At 40.8% G+C, this 20000-nt stretch overlaps 1 protein-coding gene across 5 annotated transcripts in view; it reads left to right on the forward strand.

Annotated features, from left to right (window-relative positions):
- Nucleotides 1-20000, forward strand: part of LOC123517094 (RNA-binding protein 24-like) — a 97674-nt gene that overhangs the window by 54269 nt on the left and 23405 nt on the right. For 2 of the 5 annotated variants that reach the window (XM_045276979.1, XM_045276982.1), the window contains exons 3-4: nucleotides 6173-6224; nucleotides 19829-19858. In XM_045276979.1, coding sequence (XP_045132914.1) covers nucleotides 6173-6224; nucleotides 19829-19858 — 82 coding nt within the window. The remainder of the gene's footprint in view (nucleotides 1-6172; nucleotides 6225-19828; nucleotides 19859-20000) is intronic. The other 3 variants (XM_045276981.1, XM_045276983.1, XM_045276980.1) reach the window with 2 other exon arrangements.

The following is a 20000-nucleotide window of genomic DNA, read 5'->3' on the forward strand; positions in this document are numbered from 1 at the left end:
CCAATTATTTGAAGTTATTTTAGCGTTGACTTAAAAAAATGCCAATGAATTTCATCCGCGTTCTCATAATTCCATTTTCCGTGTTTGGCTGTAAAATCTCATTAATTTATTGAAAGCTTGTGTATATAAACTTTAACATTAGAGAGAGAGAGAGAGAGAGAGAGAGAGAGAGAGAGAGAGAGAGAGAGAGAGAGAGAGAGAAGGGGGAAAGACCAAGGACGTGTGTGGTTTCGTGTTTGTGAGAGAGAGAGAGAGAGAGAGAGAGAGAGAGAGAGAGAGAGAGAGAGAGAGAGAGAGACTAGGGGAGAAGGCGATAGTGGCTGTGGGGAATGAGGTGTGTGTGTGTGTGTGTGTGTGTGTGTGTGACGGTGGATGATAATATGAAAGATAGAGAATCACACACACACACACACACACACACACACACACACACACACACACACACACACACACACACACACACTAGCACCTCCTCAGTCGATCATATGTGTCCTTCTCCTCTCACATTACAACACATACGCCTCCTCTCTCCTCTCTCCTTCCTCTCCCCTTCCCTCTCCCTTCCTCTCCTTCCTCTCCTTTCCTCTGTTGTCTCCTCCTTGTCTTCCCCTTTCTTCTACTCTCTCTCAGCAGGGGTCCGTGAAGTAGATTTTCTGTGTGTCTGTCTGTCTGTGTGTCTGTCTGTGTGTCTGTTTGTCTTGTTTGTGTTGTGTGTCTGTCTGTGTCTGTGTATTTGTCTTTTTTTTTATTTGTGTTCTTGTCTTATTTACAGTTCCTTATGATGATTTATCTGCTTTCTGCTCTCTCTCTCTCTCTCTCTCTCTCTCTCTCTCTCTCTCTCTCTCTCTGATAACGTTTAGCTCTAATTGGGCATTTATCTTCATTTACCTTCCCTTCTCCGAGTTCTCTTTCATCACATTCCTCTCCTATCTCCCTCCTCCTCCTCCTTCTCCTCCTCATCCTCATCCTCCATCCTTTTCTTTCAACTACACATCCATCATTATCTCTCTCTCTCTCTCTCTCTCTCTCTCTCTCTCTCTCGCCTTATTCATTACTTTTTCCCTTGATTTTTCCTCTTCTCTATTTCTTCTCCATTATTCCTCCTCCTCCTTCTCCTCCTCGTTTATGAATACTCCTCCAGCATCCCTTTTCTTCCATCCTGATTACACACACACACACACACACACACACACACACTCTCTCTCTCTCTCTCTCTCTCTCTCTCTCTCTCTCTCTCTGTATTCCTCCATTTCAGCCTCCAGGAGGTTAAAAGGGGGGAGGGGTGAGGAAGGGAGTTAGTGAGCCCTGGGAGAGCGTGTGTTACGGGCACGTGTTTGAGAAGGAGGAGGAGGAGGAGGAGAAGGAGGAGGAGGAGGGAGAGGAGAAGATTAATGAGAGGGGGTACAAAACCGAACATAGTTGTATTCTCTCTCTCTCTCTCTCTCTCTCTCTCTCTCTCTCTCTCTCTCTCTCTCTCTCTCTCTTATGTCAGATTCTTTAACACACCAGATTTAAATACTAGAGAGAGAGAGAGAGAGAGAGAGAGAGAGAGAGTAGCATCAAAGATAAGCCAGTTTCTCTCTCTCTCTCTCTCTCTCTCTCTCTCTCTCTCTCTCTCTCTCTCTCTCTCTCTCTCTCTCTCTCTCCATGTTGAGCGTGGAAGGTAGCTACAGTAGACGGGCTATCGTTGGTATCACTATCTCCCTTATCGTGCCTCTGATAATATGATGCGGAGTGAGTGAGTGAGTGAGTGTTGATAGCTGGGAGAGGGTTGGTGGTGGTGGTGGTGGTGGTAGTAGTGAGGGTAGTGGTGGTTGTGGTGGTGGTAGTGTGACCTGGCGATGTATATATAACCTTGACTTTCTACTGCTACACAATATTGGTCTAGTTTGTTTTGTGTGATAGTGATTGGTTGATTGGTTGAATGGTTGGTTGGTGGAGTAGTTTGGGTTGTAAAGTATGTATGTATGTATGTATGTATATATTTAGTTGTGTATTTATTTTATTTGCCTATTTATTTGGTTTTATGCACAAAAGAGGAAAGAAAACATAAGACGAAAATAAATTGACTGGGAAAATGAACGATAATTGTGTTCCTCTTAAAAGATTTGAAAGTTTTGAAGTTTTTTTTCGTTCTATTGGAGATAAACTGATAGTGATAATTACTGCTGAAAAGTTTGATAGATAGTAGATAGATAGATAGATAGATAAATGGTTAGGCAGATAGGTGAAGTGGTAGGCAGATAGGAAAATGGATAGACGAATAGATAGATAGATAAAACATAAGTACGTGAATATACACATTATAAGATTTGCACTCTATTCTTGATATACGTATATATAAACTGCACGATGTGTTAATTATATACGTAAATATCAACACGTGATTTCATTTAATTTTATATATTTTCTGAGTTTGAGATTTGCATACCAGTCACTTGATTTCTTATAGCTTTTATTAAGTCAATTGTTTGCTCACAAGTGTGCGTTCTGGATAAGCTTGAAATTAAATGCTGTGACTCATTTTCAAGTGATCATGAACCAACAACTGCTTCTTTTTATTTTATTATACTTTTATTTATTCTTCTTAAGGCACCTCACTGACAGAAGATTACATAACATTAGTATTCAGATATCTTTCATTATTTATCCTCACAAAAGCTCGTATGATTATAAATTTGTATTAGAGTTTCCCTGGAGTGAGTGTTAATCGTATCCGTTCACGTTAAGTTGACGAATAGAGACCACCTTCTCAGCTTCCTTGCCTTGTTATTGGTGAGCTGTGTGGATAAGCTCCTCCTCTTTGGCTTTCTCGCGCTGTGATTGGCTGAAGGGCGAAGAGTGAGGAGATGGACAGATGGCATGGGATTGCTAAGACACGAGAGGAAAGCTGGTGAGATGATAGATAAATAGATAGGTAGATAGATAAGCAGATAGATAGATGGATAGATTGATTGATTGAAGTGGAAGGGAAAAAAATGGTAGATTATGTAGAATTAATTGATTATTATTGTTTGTTCCTTTGAATCTATAGGAAAAGAATTACATCCATGCATATGCACATGATTATATACATACATACATACATTCATAGGTACACACATGCATATTTCATGATAAGTAAAGTCTCTCTCTCTCTCTCTCTCTCTCTCTCTCTCTCTCTCTCTCTCTCTCTCTCTCTCTCTCTCTCTCTCTCCCTCCTCTTCTCCCGCCTCCTCCTCCTCCTCCTCCTCCTCCTCCTCCTCCTCCTCCTCCTCCTCCTCCTCCTCCTCCTCCTCCTCCTCCTCCTCCTCCTCCTCCTCTTCCTCCTCCTCCTCCTAACAAATTGCTAACGATTACTAAAGAGTGTAAGAATAATAATTAAGTGATAATTTTTAAGGTAACTCAATAAATATTCATGACTGTAATCAATTTTTGTCACCGATTCAATCCAAAATATGATTAACTCAATTAGTGTAAGATTCGTCTGTTTGTTTATGTGTTGGTTTGCATGGTTATTTGCTCATTTGTTTATTTTCTCTATTTATTTTCGTGTTGTGAGAGATTTTTGCATTTGTGTGTGTGTGTGTGTGTGTGTGTGTGTAAAAGTGTATCCATCTGTGTTTCTATTCGTCGCTTGAAATATGAATAAATTCTATATACGAGTATGGCTAAGTGACTGACTGACCTTGAGAGAGAGAGAGAGAGAGAGAGAGAGAGAGAGAGAGAGAGAGAGAGAGAGATTAATAGTGACTCATAATGATGATGATGACGACGACGATGAATGTTGATGCCTCGATTACATATCTACCACACACACACACACACACACACACACACACACACACACACACACACTCTCTCTCTCTCTCTCTCTCTCTCTCTCTCTCTCTCTCTCTCTCGTCGTGAGGTGAATGAGAATGAAGGAAATGACGGGACGTGACGTGAATCATGTAGCGTGTGGTGATACTTGAAATGAGCCAGAAAGTGAGGATTGACAAATGAACGTGAGGTTAACCAAATGAAGGAAGGAGAGACGTGGATGAAGGGATAAGAAGATTTGTTGTGGTGGGCTTAGGTAGATAGACACTTGGTGCAAAAAGAAACTAGATAAAGGGATAAAGTGAAATAGATATGGAGTAGATGAAAAGTAAAGCATGAGTAAAAAAAAGGATGAAGTGAAATAAATGGAATAGGTGGAAAGATAAAAAGGATATGTTCTTGGCAAGGACTAGGAAAGATGGACGAGAGATGCGAAATAAGATGAAAATGGAGGCGTAGCACAGAAAGAGAGAGAGAGAGAGAGAGAGAGAGAGAGAGGGGGGGGAGAAATAGCGGGGTAATGTGAAATAGATGGAGTAGATGGGAAGACAAAAGGATGTGTTCTAGGAAATGACTGGGGTAGGAGGACAAGAGATGCAAGATGAAATGATAAGGTTACTGAGATGAAGTGGAATAGATTGAGAGATGAGATAAGAACGTTCTGCGGGGATGACTTATTATAGATGAACACATACCAGATACATAACTAGATGGAAACATGAGATCAGAACTTTCGTGAGGATGAACTAAAAGGAACTTGAAGCAGCTGACAGAATAATATAGACAGGAGTTAAGAAACGTGTGGAAGAACTCCTTGTAACAGACGAAGAGGATATGAAAAAGAAATAGATGAGCGAAATACGATACTTCCTGAAGATTAACGGTAATAGATTCGCTGTAGCTAGTAATAAAACTGGATGAAGAAATTAAGTAAGAAAATTTTGCTGGGGTGACCTCGTAGAAACGGACAGCAGATACAGAATTAGATGGAAGCAAGAGACAGAAGACTTTATTTGGGTGGAGTGGAATAAATTTGGGGCGGGAGATGGAATTAGATAGATGTTGAGATGAGATAAGGAGTTTTTTCAGGGACAGCTTGTTACTGAAGATACAAAACTATTTCTCTCTCTCTCTCTCTCTCTCTCTCTCTCTCTCTCTCTCTCTCTCTCTCTCTCTCTCTCTCTCTTTAAATATTTTGATTTGTCTCACAATGTCAATAAATGGGTCAATAAATGTATCAGTATCGTTATCAAATGTATCAGTATCAGCAACTCTCTGTCTCTGTCTCTGCGTGAAGGTCAGTTTTAAAGTGCAAGACAGCTATGGTGGGACCTTTCAGTTGCTTTTGTACCCAAGAAAACTTTCACAGATCCTTCTTTACCCGCTGAAACTTCATTTGACGTGTGCGTGACTGACCCCTTCAATAGCTTAATGATCATACAGTCTTTGTTTCAGTGGCATACAAAAGGGAGATTACTTTAGATGCTATTTAATGATACAGATTGAAAAAAAAAAAATGCAAGGAAAATATAAATAAATAAGCGGATAGCTAAATGTTTCAAAGTCCTTTCAGTAATATTTGTACAAGTCAGGACTTTGAATGGCTTCGTAATGACACAATCTTTAATCATACACATTACTTAGTGAGATAGAAGCTGAAAATTTGGGTTTATGAAGACGTAATGTGCAGAAGAGATTGTATATTTAGTCCTTTCATAATAAAACAACTTTTGAATGGCTTATATAGAAGAGTGATGCTGTAAATGGCTCTAAGATCTAAAATAGCACTAGACGAGGTTAAGCAAGGACCTTTTTAGGGGAGCGAGGTGGGTGGAGGAGGAGGACGAGGGGGAGAAATGGGGAATGATGGGGAGGGAGGCAGCCAATGAGAAACGAAGGACGCAAACCGACGAGGAATGCGGCTCTGTGATTGGTGGATGGCGACTGCAGTAGTGCCAAAGTGCTCTCTCTCTCTCTCTCTCTCTCTCTCTCTCTCTCTCTCTCTCTCTCTCTCTCTCTCTCTCTCTGGTGATAATGTTTGTTACGTGTCTTTAGTTGTTGTTGTTGTTGTTGTTGTTGTTGTTGTTGTTATTATTACTATTCTTCTTCTTCTTCTTCTTCTTCTTATTATTATTATTGTTACCCTTCTTCATCTTCATTATCTTTTCTTCTTCTTCTTCTTCTTCTATCACTACTGCTAATCAATGAACTAACTAGCTAAATAGAGAAATACTTGTGCTATACCCTATTGTCATTATTATTATTATTATTATTATTATTATTATTATTATTATTATTATTATTATTATTACTATTACTACCATTATTATTATCATTGCTGTTGTTCTCATTATTACCATCATTGTTTCAGGCATTCCCTTGACTGGCATGCGCTACCCTACAGTGTTACCTGGTCAATACGGGTGAGTACACCTTGACCTCTCTTGTACCTGTATACCTGTAGAGGGATAGATAGATAAATAGATAGATAGATGGATAGATAGATAAATATATGTGGCAAATCTATTCTCACTATGTTTTATTGTTGCTTTTTTGTCTCTTAACCCCTTCAGTACTGAGACACATTTTTACTTTGATATTTGGGTAGGATTAGACCATTTCATTGACGTTAAGAAAGGTCTGTGGAGGTTGGAAGATTAATGGCCAAAATCTTCTCTATTCTGATCCCTACCACATAAGTTTCTGAAGCTGTACAGAATCACCAAATAGTAACCAGAATGAATGTGAAAAATGCGTCCTGGTACTGAAGAGATTAAGCTTGTTTTTGTGTCTTTTGTTATAGATGGATGGATGGATAGATAGATGAATAGATAGATAGATAGATGGATAGATAGATAGATAGATGTAGCAAATTTACCTCTCAGTGTTTTTACTATTGTTGTTTTTTGTCAATTTTTTCTTTTTCTTAGATGAATAGATGGACTGACTAACAGATAGACAGACAGACAGACAAACAGACAAATAGATACACAAACAGATATACAGATACATAGATAGATAGATAGATAGATATGATTATGCTGGAAAACTTCTTCACAATATGTTGTTGATGTTGTTCTTCTTCTTCATGTTTCTAATTTTTTTTTTTTATGTTAGATGGACAGATAGACAAATGAATAAATAGATAGTATGGGGGATTAGTATTACATGGGGAACTGGTACTAGTGTTTGTTGTTATTCTTGTTGTGAAATGAGGGAATGAAAAGAAAAAAAAAATACACTGGTAGACAATTAAGGAGATGGACCAGTAGATGCTGTGAAATCTTTTAGCGCTGTTCTCATTCTTAGTCACGATAGATGTAATGAATAGATAGAATGAAAGACTGGTAGATATTTAAGTAGATACAATGACGTAGCTGAGTCATTGGGCTGTTTTGCGTGTATGTTATTTATATATTATCTGTTGGAATGGTGGTGGTTGTTGGTGGATGTCGTATTGGTAGTAGTGGTGGAGATTGTGTAGTAGCAGTAGTAGTAGTAGTAGTAGTAGTAGCAGTAGTAGTAGTAGTAGGAGTGAAGGTAATCAGTGTGGTAATAGTAACAGTGGTGGTGATGGTGATGAGAAATAATAGTGATAGTGGTAGTGGTGATGGTAATAGTAGTGGTGGTTTTGGTGGTGGTGGTGGTGGTGGTGGTGATGGGTGGCGGTGGAGTGTAGTGGAAGTGGAGCAGTTGTGGTGGTGAGTCTCAAGTGTTTACTGGGCAAGTGTGAGAGTGAACATGTGTGTGTGTGTGTGTGTGTGTGTGTGTGTGTGTGTGTGTGTGTGTGTGTGTGTGTGTGTGTGTGTGTGTGTGTGTAGAGCATATCACCTGGAGGATCCCATGTGAAGGCTTTTTATCCACATGGCAACACACACACACACACACACACACACACACACACACACACACACACACACACACACACACACACACGTACCTACATACACATTATTCACTTACTTAATAATTTCAGAGAGAGAGAGAGAGAGAGAGAGAGAGAGAGAGAGAGAGAGACGTGACACTCAGAGTAGAAGATTCATGGTGCAGTAACTCTGGCTGCTGTGGTGATGAAGAAGGTGATAGTGATGGTGGTGGTAGTCGTAATGGTGATGGCGGAGGATGAGGAGGTGGTGGTGATAGAGATGATGCCAGTGATGGAGCTGGAAGTCGCTGTGGTGGGGATGACAGTGGTGAAAAAGGACGCAGGTATGATGATGGTGATGACATTAGTGGTGGTGGTGGTGATGGTGGTGGAGAAAGAGGTGATGGAGTATGAATAACGTAATGGTGGTGGTGGTGTGGTATCGTAATGGTGATGGTGGAGGTGTGGTGTGGCAGTGGTGGTGATTCAGTATAAATGACGTAGCGGAGATGGTGCGGTGATGCAGAATGGTGATGGTGGTGGAGGTGTTGTGTTGTGGTGGTGGTGGAGGAGGAGGAGGAGGAGGAGGAGGAGGAGGAGGAGGAGGAGGAGGAGGAGGAGGTGAAGGAAGAATCTATTGATGGATATTGCAAAGGGGCGAAGAGAATATAAACAACTAACCTTGCCTTTACCTAACTACTATTAAAAAAAACCCAACCTAAAAATGCTAACTAAACCTAGACCTGCATCTAGATTAATTTCACTCCACAACACAAAGTACAGAGTAAAATAAGAGAAACGGATCCTCACGTGTCTGTTTGCAAAGGAAGCGGTAGGAATGTTTGAAAGCACGGGAATAGGAAAGCACAGAATCAGTGTACAGTTGGAAGAAGAAATGTTATGCCGTAAAAAAAAAAATATATATATAAAAGAAGAAAAAGAACTAACTAGTAACGATCACCGCTTCCCCAGTTCTTGATCTCTCCGTAGCTATTTATATAAACTCAAACCATTCCCTCATTCTTGTATTCATTCCTATTCAGTTTTCTCTCATACAATTCAATGTCCTTGGAATCATAACTTTAGTATCCGCTTATAAATGGCGCTGTCCGTTAGAGATATGGTGGCTTGCTCATTGTGGTAATAAAACAATGATATAGTATAAACATTTTACCACCATGAAATCCACTGGCCTTTATAATACCACTGCTTGGAATACCTGTAGATTATCAGGTATTACTGTACTCTTACACTAACAGCAACATGGCTCTTGTTACCCTTCTCATCTTATAAGAGCTTTTCATTCTGAGTAATCTGAATCCATGTATACCCGTCGCAAATTGGTATAACGATGAAAAAAAAATGTATCTGGTGTGGTCCTCTTGTGTGGTGTGGTTGCTGTAGTGGTGTGATGTGCTGGAGGTGTTGTTTGGCTGACGGTGAAGGTGAAGGAGGAGAAGGAGGCGGAGGTAAAAGAGAAGAAGGAGGAGAAGGAGGAGGAGGAGGAGGAGGAACGTGTCATGCGTGGGCTAGCAGGGATCACGTTCAAGGGACAAGAGAAGATCGAGCAATATGCTGTCCAAAGTATCGCTTCGTCACCGTTTTAACCAGCCATCCTCTTCTCTCTCTCTCTCTCTCTCTCTCTCTCTCTCTCTCTCTCTCTCTCTCTCTATGTAATCAGATTTATCACGGATGACTTATACATAGAGAGAGAGAGAGAGAGAGAGAGAGAGAGAGAGAGAGAGAGAGAATGGGCGGGGGGAAAGGGGGAAAGGGAGAAAAAGTCACCGGGAAATAATGGCAGCACGTCTAGGTCCTTCCAGAGACGACTAGCATAGGGAGGGGATCGGGATTAACAGTGTCATCAGCCATTAAATCCTCGCCATCATGCTGCTCGTCGTGGTGAAGTAGTCTCGCGAGGCTCTGTTTTGGCGCCGATATTGTTTACACACTGCTTGAACACAAATGAACCAGGACAGATAATCTATTTGGTCTTTAGAGTCCTGTTTATATTGTACTGACTAATTTTACCTCATAATTGAACGCCAGAGGAACGCTAAGGGAAGAAGAAACAGTTGAAGATCACACGTTGCATCATCTGATTCTTGAAATACGAATGAAGTCACAGCAAAGACAAACTACGGTAGATTTACTTTTATTAGCCTTTCGATGTTGATTATAAGCTGCACTCCCTGATCCAGAATAAGGGAGGTAGGATTATAAAGTGAATTGCGACCTTGGTTTAGTTCAGTGGGGTTTTATTTCGTAAGGTGTAGAGAAATGAGGTAAGAATGTTTGGTAGTCTAGTTAGTATCCTACACATGATTAGTAAAGAATATGAATAAAAAATGGCGAAATAGCAGTCGGTCTCAAAATGTTAGGTTAATTAGGTCACCGACAAAAAATAATCATCTCTGGGAATTTCCAAGTAGAGCTATTAAAAAAAAATGGTTTGTTAATCATATCATCCATTGTCATTTATTTTTTTATCTAGCGTTTTTCCCTGAAACTTCGAGAACCGGAAACAAATGACAGATGGAACAAACAAGCGAACACACAATATATTTTTCTTCGTTAATATTGGTAGCTTCAACTAGATATGCACGAAAGTCATTCAACATATACATTTGCCAAAATCCTCAAAACGGAAACAGGTGTGAGATATAAACCAGATGGGAACGAACAAATCAACGCAAAGCAGATTTTTTAGTGGAAGGATATTCAAGCCAGTTAGATAAATACGGTAGATAGTTTTTAGTAGTAGTAATAACAATCAGATGAGTTCGAAACCAGTCTTTAATGTAAGCTTTTGCGCGAGGCTTCACACAACCGAAACACATCGCAGATAAAAAAAAAAACAAAAACAGTGCAACGAATAAGTCAGTATATAACAAATTTTCGTAAAAGAAGATAAAACCATGTTATATAAGTGGGCATTATTGTAGTAGTAGTAATAGTAGTAGTAGTAGTAGTAGTAGTAGTAGTAGTAGTAGTAGTAGTAGCAGCAGCAGCAGTAATTGTTAGTTTGCCTGAATCTCTTCGAAACGGAAACAGCTGTGAGATGTTTTCACTGGCATGTGTTGGCGGAGAGATCTGAAAGTGTTCGGAGTGTTCATGTTATCAGCGGCGTGGAGACAAGACAGCGCCTCCATCCTCCAGTCACGCAGCACTGGAGTGACAGGATGCTGCTGTTTTCTCTTGTTTTGACGCTTTTCCTAGGATGATGAAGAAAGAAGAGAAGGATGAGAGGAAATGGAGAAGGAAAAGGAGAAAGGGAAGGAGTACGAAGTAGTAGAAGAGAAGGAGGAGAAGGAGGAAGAAAAGGCGCAACAACAGCAGCTAGAGAGAGAAAAAAAAAAAGGTGAAAAGAAAGAAGAATCGTGAGAATGTCCGTTTTAGTGTGATAAGTTGCTGAGTTTTATTGATAGAAAGATTTCCTAGCAAGGAGGAGGATGAGAATTGTGATAAAACCTCATATTGTCATTGTTGTGCACAGTCATCCTTCCCTTTACGTGTGTAAGGACCACATTCTGAAAACACTGGCCGCACCTTCACTTCATTCAAAAGGCTCTAATGGCGGTTGCAATGGTTTTCAAGTGGGTTCTAGTGAGAGATTAACATTATTTCTTCATTATTATCGGCAGAAACAGTCTTGAAATCCCGTGTAATCATCTCTGTGGTGTTTGGAAATAGATGTAGGGAAAAGAGCAGACCGTCCCTGAATACTGGTGTACGTTATGCAGTGTTTAAGGAGGAGTGCTGGTTCACGCGGCGCTGCTCTCTCAGGATGTTGTGAAATGATCAGTGACAAGGCTCATCTCTCTTATATCCAACGAAATTCGAGATGCGATTATACCAGACTCAGCTTTTTCATTCTCTCTCTCTCTCTCTCTCTCTCTCTCTCTCTCTCTCTCTCTCTCTCTCTGAAAGCGGAATTAGCATAAATTTCGTGCCTTTTAGAAAACTTTGTAAGAGCAAACAATAACCTCGCACTAAATTTATCCTCATTTTTTTTTTATGAAGAAGGAAAGAGCAAGGTCCTTATAATAAAACTTGATCACAATAACTAATTCATTGTATATACATTTTTTCTTTTTACATGATGAATTAAGAACGCTAGAATGCTAAATATGTATAACGAAATTAACCATAAAAAGAAAAAAAATCAGGTTGTGACTATGAAACTCAGAACTCAACACACAACCACATGAATATTTTCAAGTTCATTAATTAGGAATGCCAGAATGCTAAGTATTCAAACAAAACTAACTGTACAAAAAAAAAGGTTAATTATCTCTATGAAATTATAAAGGAATTCAACACTAAACGACCACAAACCATATTAATATCTCTTCTTTTTATGACTTTTAAAATGTTGAATTGATCTACGAAATTAAGTTAACGAAATGAATTGAAATAAAAAAAAATAAATAAATGAATTCTCGCCGTGAAACTAAGAACACAACACACAACAACGTAATATATTTCCTGCATTTCCCATTCTTTTTACACGACGGCTGCACAAATGATCTCTCCCTCGATTACATAAGAACACTAAAAACATTACATTTACCTAACAAAACTATAAAAGAGAGAAAAAAAATCAACAATTCCTCGCCACAAAAGTAAGAACTCCAACACAGTATTCAGTTCTAATCACGAGATGCTTCCCCGGCCGTGAAGATGCCACGAGCGAATACCGTGCCGTCGTGCCAGAGTGCCCGCGTGCCAAGCCTTCCATGCGGCAGCCGTGCGGTGTAACACAATCAACTGGCCCTTAAAATAAACTCGCTTCGTCACCCCCTCGAAGTAATAATGGCAGTAGTAGTAGTAGTTCTAGTAGTAGTAGTAGTAGTAGTAGTAGTAGTAGTAGTAGTAAAGTAGTAGTTGCAGTGGTAGTAGTAGTAAACTTCCACATATCTGCATGGTACTGTATGCTTTAACTTATACAATGGTTCCGTCGTGTTGTGTTATGAAAGACGTATAATGCAGGTCCACTCAGTGTGTATAGCGAGGGAATACAAAGGAAGGACAAACAGCAGCAGATCCATTGGCCCTACTAGGTTGCTTGTGATAAGTTCAGCTATTTTAATTACAAAAAGACTTACACGATAGTAAATAGCCCAGGAAATGTGGGAGCTACGTCTCTCTCTCTCTCTCTCTCTCTCTCTCTCTCTCTCTCTCTCTCTCTCTCTCTCTCTCTCTCTCTCTCTCTCTCTCTCTTGGCAGTTCGTAGGTTAAGTCCTTGACAGAGAGCCAACAGGGCACGCAGAAGACTCTCTCTCTCTCTCTCTCTCTCTCTCTCTCTCTCTCTCTCTCTCTCTCTCTCTCTCTCTCTCTCTCTCTCTCTCCGTTTCTTGCCCGTCACCATTTTAATCTCTTCTTCGCATCCTGTGTGTGTGTGTGTGTGTGTGTGTGTGTGTGTGTGTGTGTGTGTGTGTGTGTGTGTGTGTGTGTGTGTGTGTGTGTGTGTGTGTGTGTGTGTGTGTGTGTGTGTGTGTGTGTGTGTGTACATAGTCGACAACAAAAGTAACAGGAGGAAGGAAAAAACAACGACAAAAATAGAATAGGAATGGAGACTTAAGACGAAAAAACTCTTAGTAATTAAGTATCCACAGTTCAGTGCCCCTCCTTCCCAATCTCTCTCTCTCTCTCTCTCTCTCTCTCTCTCTCTCTCTCTCTCTCTCTCTCTCTCTCTCTCTCTCTCTCTCTCTCTCTCTCTCTCTCTCTCTCTGTGTGTGTGTGTGTGTGTGTGTGTGTGTGTGTGTGTGAAACGCCGTCTGAACTATTAATTGCAGTACTTTCACCAACATTACTACTACCACTACCACCATCACCACCACCACCACATCTAAAACTACCACCATCACCACCTCTACTATTACGACTGACACCACCACCAGTACCACCACCACCACCACCACCACCACGAGTACCCATTCAAATAAACAAATAAATAAACAATGATAAGACATGAGATAATGGAGAACAATATGCCCCATCGAGAGAGAGAGAGAGAGAGAGAGAGAGAGAGAGAGAGAGAGAGAACACTTGTTGACAGCCTTCAGCCAGCCAGCACGTGCGGGAGGAGCGAGAGGAGGCGAGCGGAGGCAAGGAGAGGCAAGGCAGGGGGGTCATCTTGCAAACCCATTGGCTTGGCCCGGCCTGTGGCTAGCGCGGCGCGAGGATTGGCTGGCCGCTCTCATCTCCCGCTCCCTCCTAGATCGATGCCGCCTTCCAATTGGTCGAGCGTGCAGAGAGGAAGAGAGGAGGAAGAACGCATTCTCTCTCTCTCTCTCTCTCTCTCTCTCTCTCTCTCTCTCTCTCTCTCTCTCTCTGGGCGTTCTTTCATCCTTTCTCTGTCTTTATCTGTCAGTCTGTCTTTTTTTTTTTCGTTTCTTTTCCTTCTTTTCACTCTCTTATTTGACATCCGTTCTCCCTGTTTTTTTCATTCATTTTTTTTTGTGTGTGTATTTCCATTGCTTTGTTTTGTGTGTTTCTGCCATTTTTTCCCCTTTTTCCTTTACTTCATTTTCTGGTTTTTCTTTTCCCTCTACTATTCATTCTCTTGAACAATATATTTTTTCCATAAACTTTTTCATTTTTTTTCTAGTTTCGTTTTCTTTTCACTTTCCTTTATGTGTTAGTTATTCTCCCTATATCCTTCATTCTCCTTTTACATATATATACATTTCTAAACTTTCGTTCTCTTCATATGTTTTTTTTTTTTCTATCGTAGTCTTTTTTTTTTTTTTTTAACGTTTCTGGCACCATATCTTCCTGTATCCTTTGCATTCATCAATTTTATTCACTTTTCTTCATTTCTCGTACCATTCATTCATTCATTCGTCATTCACTCTTTTCTTCTATTTGTCTTCCTTCCTTCATTTTATTATTAATTTATGTCATTCACCTATTTATTTTCGTTCTTTTCTTTTTTATTCTCTTTTTCCTTCCCATATTTATCTTCCTTCATCCTTTTTTTTTCTATTATTCACTTATATATTCTCATTCTCATCGTTTTTATCCTCTTTTCCTTTCCCTTTATCAATCTTTATCTGTTTTTCCCTTTCTTTTATGCACTGAATGATATATTTTTTCCTTCCGTTGCTTTTTGACATTTTCTTTATTTCTTTTTCGTTATTATTTAAGTCTATATTCTTCACCATCCTTGTTAAGCTCTTTCTAAATACTCTACAGTCATCCATTTCTCTGTTTCTCTGCTTATTTATTTACTATTTACTCTTCCCTGTTCTATTTTTTTTTCTTTTCTTTGTCTCTCTCTGCCGCGTCTTAATCTTCCGCTCTCTTCCATTCTCTCTTTATTTGGCAGCGTCTTTTTTCTCATCAAAGTGTAGTTACTATATTTTCACCTCATATTTCCGGGTTGTAGCTCTTTTTTATAATTTTTTTCACCATCTACCACCACTCTGGCATTCTTACATTTTCTTCTGCTCTCTCTCTCTCTCTCTCTCTCTCTCTCTCTCTCTCTCTCTCTCTCTCTCTCTCTCTCTCTCTCTCTCACACACACACACACACACACACACACACACACACACACACACACACACACACACACGGCCCGGTGGCTCAGTGGTTAGAGCGCTGGCTTCACAAGCCAGATGACCGGGGTTCGATTCCACGGTCGGGTGGAGATATTTGGGTGTGTCTCCTTTCACGTGTAGCCCCTGTTCACCTAGCAGTGAGTAGGTACGGGATGTAAATCGAGGAGTTGTGACCTTGTTGTCCCGGTGTGTGGTGTGTGCCTGGTCTCAGGCCTATCCGAAGATCGGAAACAATGAGCTCTAAGCTCGTTCCGTAGGGTAACGTCTGGCTGTCTCGTCAGAGACTGCAGCAGATCAAACAGTGAATTACAGTGAATTACACACACACACACACACACACACACACACACACACACACACACACACACACGGTGGCGTAGTAGATAAGGTGGTGAGCGTGGGATCGGGCAGACGTCCATGCGTAGGTTCGAATCCCACCACGTGCCGTCTTGAAACTTTGTCATTTGTCGAGTGGTTTAAAATTACCGACGTCACCATGATACCCAGGTTCCAGGGGAGGTGTAATTGCTTTACACGAAAGATGGGCTTGGGTGGTATATGAGCCCTAAAATGGATACCACTATAACTAAAATTGCCTGCTCCTCTAATGGGTGGAGGCTGGACAGCACTTCCCATATTCTTCAAGTATACCTACAGGCGCTATAGGCTTCAACATAAAAAAAAAATACACACTATTCTTTTCTCTTTTCTTTCCACGTTACATTGTATTTTTCTCCCCTCTATCTACTCTTCTACCTCTCTTCTTCCATTTTCTCTTTTGTGTTAAGTTCCATTTTTCCTCCCTTTTCAAACGGTATATGTGTGTGAGTGTGCGCGCGCGCGTGTGTGTGTGTGTGTGTGTGTGTGTGGTGGGGCGTCGAGTATCAGAGAGCTGTGGGTGAGCCTCGTGGTCTTTACAATACGGAGACATATGAGAGCTGTCAGAAAGTATCGGCGAGGTCTTCTAAAGCGTTGTTCGTTCGTCTTTTCAAACGTCCAGGCGGGATATGGATGACTTAGCTAGATTTACTGCTATATATTGTGCCTCTTAAAAGCTTTTACTACAGGATTGCTTCGGCTTCCTTTTACTACTATTACTACCACTACTACTACTACTACTACTACTACTACTACTGCCACCCTCACCCTCTCTTAGTCCTATTTATAAGTTCGTGTGGTTTAAATAGTGTTTTTATGATTGCCATTTATCTTCATTGTAGTTTTGTATGTGGCGCGTGTTACTTCCGTGTTGTGATAGGTAGGTTGGAAATCTCTCTCTCTCTCTCTCTCTCTCTCTCTCTGTTCGTGTAATCTCTCAGTTCTTTAATGCTAGAGTATTTATTGAAAGAAACGAAAAAAAAAAATTAAGGTAAGAATGATCGCAGAGAGAGAGAGAGAGAGAGAGAGAGAGAGAGAGAGAGAGAGAGAGAGAGAGAAGAGGAAAGAAAGTGAAGAATGATTATGTGAAGGGGAAAGGACGAAGAGAAGGAAGGAGGAGGAGGAGGAGAAGGAGTAGGTTGTGATTGGTGGCGGTGGAAGGACTGAAGAGAGCATAATGGGAGGGGAGGAGCTTAGCAATTGAAGGAGGAGGAGGAGGAGGAGGAGGAGGTGTACTTTAATCTACACAATGGCTGTGATTCCATGGAGACATACTTGTTTTGGCTCCACCACCACCACCATCACCATTACCACCACCACCACCACCACCCCCAGGCCTCGTCACTATACACAGGCTGTTCCGGCACTTAATCAGCACTATTAGTTCAGAAATCCACCACCAGATAGCAGTAGTGTCGACATGTTCCCTCCAAAACTTCCTTGTTCAACGTGCGTCCTAACTCTGCCGCTTGATAGGAGGGCAGTGGCCGAGTTAGCTGGAAGTTTGACTACTTATGGCGGTGTGGAGATTGAGGAATAACTTTTAGTCTACTTATTATTTTGAGATAGGCAATTTTTTTTCTTTTTTGCGTAAAAGATTTTTTTTTTCGTGGTCTACACGATGAAAAAAAAAAAAAATCAGCTGCGTAATTTAAAAACTGCATTAATTTTAACCTAAAACAGCCAAACTCTTGGACTGAAACGCTACTAAATGGATATTGTCCGGCGGTATAACATTGATTAATTCAAGGGTAATTTAATACAATTAACCTAACCTAAATCAACCATCGGATGAAGGCGCCAGTATTATTTCAGTATCATTCAGTGGTAATAATTAAACAGTTATATAATCAAATCTGCAGTTAGATGGGACTGTTGTCATAAAATTAAAGCTTATTCTCGCCGACAGAGGCCATAAATAGTTATAACATTTGCCTCTAGATGCAACTTTACTTTCACATAAAGTTCGTAAGTATAGCTAGGATAGTATTAAAGCTACATTACATGTTCTAATAACCTTTCCACGTGTACAACTAAATGTCTCTAGTATTACTCCTCAGTGGCGAAATTCCTGTTTCATCGGGACGAAGGAAAAAAACGCTAATTACGTAAACATTTATTCATTCAGCTGTGAATTCTCTGTTTCAATAAAGCGAACAAGCAGAACACATCCTCCTCCTAATATTTAATAATTCAGCGTTGAGCTTCCCGTCTTAGTGAAGCGAACATGCGTGGCAATGATTTAGTATTTAATAGGACAGGGGTGACTTTCCTGCCGTGATGGAACGAATTAGCAGAATGGCAACAGCATTATTTAAAGATTCACTTGCGAGTTTCCTTAGTAAAACCGAAAAGACAACCTCATTTTATACTTAATCATTCAGCCGTGAGTTTTCTTGGGCGAACAAACAAGTAAAATAACTTAATTTAATCATTCAACCGTAAGTTAAGCAAACAGACATATTGAACAACTTTCTCTAGCTTTGATTGATTCGCCTGCGAGTTTTATCTCTTCGAAAATAAAGGATAGATAAATAAACAAAGACACGTGATGATTGGGAAACAGACAGCCAGAAGAAGCTAAAGAAACACTCCACACACACACACACACACACACACAAACAACAACAACAACAACGACAACGACAACAACAATAAGACAGACTCGTTTACTTCATTACCGAAATAACCACATCGACCCCCTGAATATAACTGATTGACGTATGGGTCTCTCTCTCTCTCTCTCTCTCTCTCTCTCTCTCTCTCTCTCTCTCTCTCTCTCTCTCTCTCTCTCTCTCTCTCTCTCTCTCTCTCTCTCTCTCTCTTATTCTTATTCTTGTTCTCGGTCGCTCGCTTGTTCGCTGTCAATTTGGGGTTTTCTGTCCTGAGAGAGAGAGAGAGAGAGAGAGAGAGAGAGAGAGAGAGAGAGAGAGAGAGCTTATTTGGCTGTGAGGTAAATGCAAACCAATAAATGTGATTATTAGCAGGTGTGTGTGTGTGTGTGTGTGTGTGTGTGTGTGTGTGTGTGTGTGTGTGTGTGGTAGGAGGTGTGGGAGGGAAGGGGATGTGGGGGTCTGAGTCACGGTGAAGGATGATTGGTATAAGTCTTGCGGGAGGCTTCATAACTCTCTCTCTCTCTCTCTCTCTCTCTCTCTCTCTCTCTCTCTCTCTCTCTCTCTCTCTCTCTCTTCCCGTCACTTATCTCTTTGGTGTAATTTTTCCTCCTCCTCCTCCTCCTCCTCCTCCTCCTCCTCCTCCTCCTCCTCCTCCTCCTCCTCCTCCTCCTCCTCCTCCTCCACCTTTTCACCATCAAGTAAAGGATAAGATGAAAAAATAATAGCAGTAAACGATTCAAACATTATCTCCCATCCTTCCTTCACACACACACACACACACACACACACACACACACACACACACACACACACACACACACACACACACACACACACTCATCCGGACCCATCTTCATGTTCGAAGTAGGAAAGATAAGCTGTACAATGACGCGCCCTCTCTTTTTCCTCTCTTTCGTCGCTCTTGTTGGAGAATGAGGTCAAGCTAACAAGTGAATCTCTTCCTTTGGTTTGGTTTGTTTTTGTTGGTACACGTTGTGGAGGAGGAAAGGCTGAGATGAATACGTATCTTGTTCATAGTGGCTGATATGTTCCTGTGCTTAACCCCCTTCAATACTGTGGCATATTTTTACCTTGAGATTTGTGTACGATTAGACCATTTTATTTGCACTAGGAAGGGTCTATAGAGGTCAGAAGAAGATTAATGGCCACAGTCTTCACAGTTTCAACCCCACACATGAGTTTCTGAAGGTGTATAAAATCACCAAACAGTAAGCACAATGAATATGGAAACGCGTCATGGTACTCGAGGGGTTAAATGCTTTGCTCTCTCTCTCTCTCTCTCTCTCTCTCTCTCTCTCTCTCTCTCTCTCTCTCTCTCTCTCTCTCTCTCTCTCTCTTTCTCTCTCTCATTAGGACTGATTTTCAAAGGCCACAGAGTCGGTTCTCATGATGTTTTCTCTCACTGATGGTGTAGAATCCCTCCTAAACTCTCACCAGAATCATGGAAACATTCCTGGAAATTCTAATCACACCCAGTACAGTCTGTTAAAAAAGAGACATTGGAGATAGGACGCCAAGACGTTTGAGAATACGGTCCATTCAGTAGACATTCAAGGTTTATTGGCACTTATATCCTTCCCCAGAAGACGACGCATCCGCCGCTATACTACTAGGTATGTATGTGCTCCACCTCTGCTTTACTTCTAAGAGACGCAGCTTCAAACGTTCCTGTGTCTTGACTTCACAGCCTCCGATACGTAGGATCTAGTGGACGTTGCTGGGTTTGTCAAATGTGTTTTAACGATTCCGGTGATA

The sequence above is a fragment of the Portunus trituberculatus genome, chromosome 41 (genome assembly GCF_017591435.1).
Source record: "Portunus trituberculatus isolate SZX2019 chromosome 41, ASM1759143v1, whole genome shotgun sequence".
Lineage (NCBI taxonomy): Eukaryota > Metazoa > Arthropoda > Malacostraca > Decapoda > Portunidae > Portunus > Portunus trituberculatus.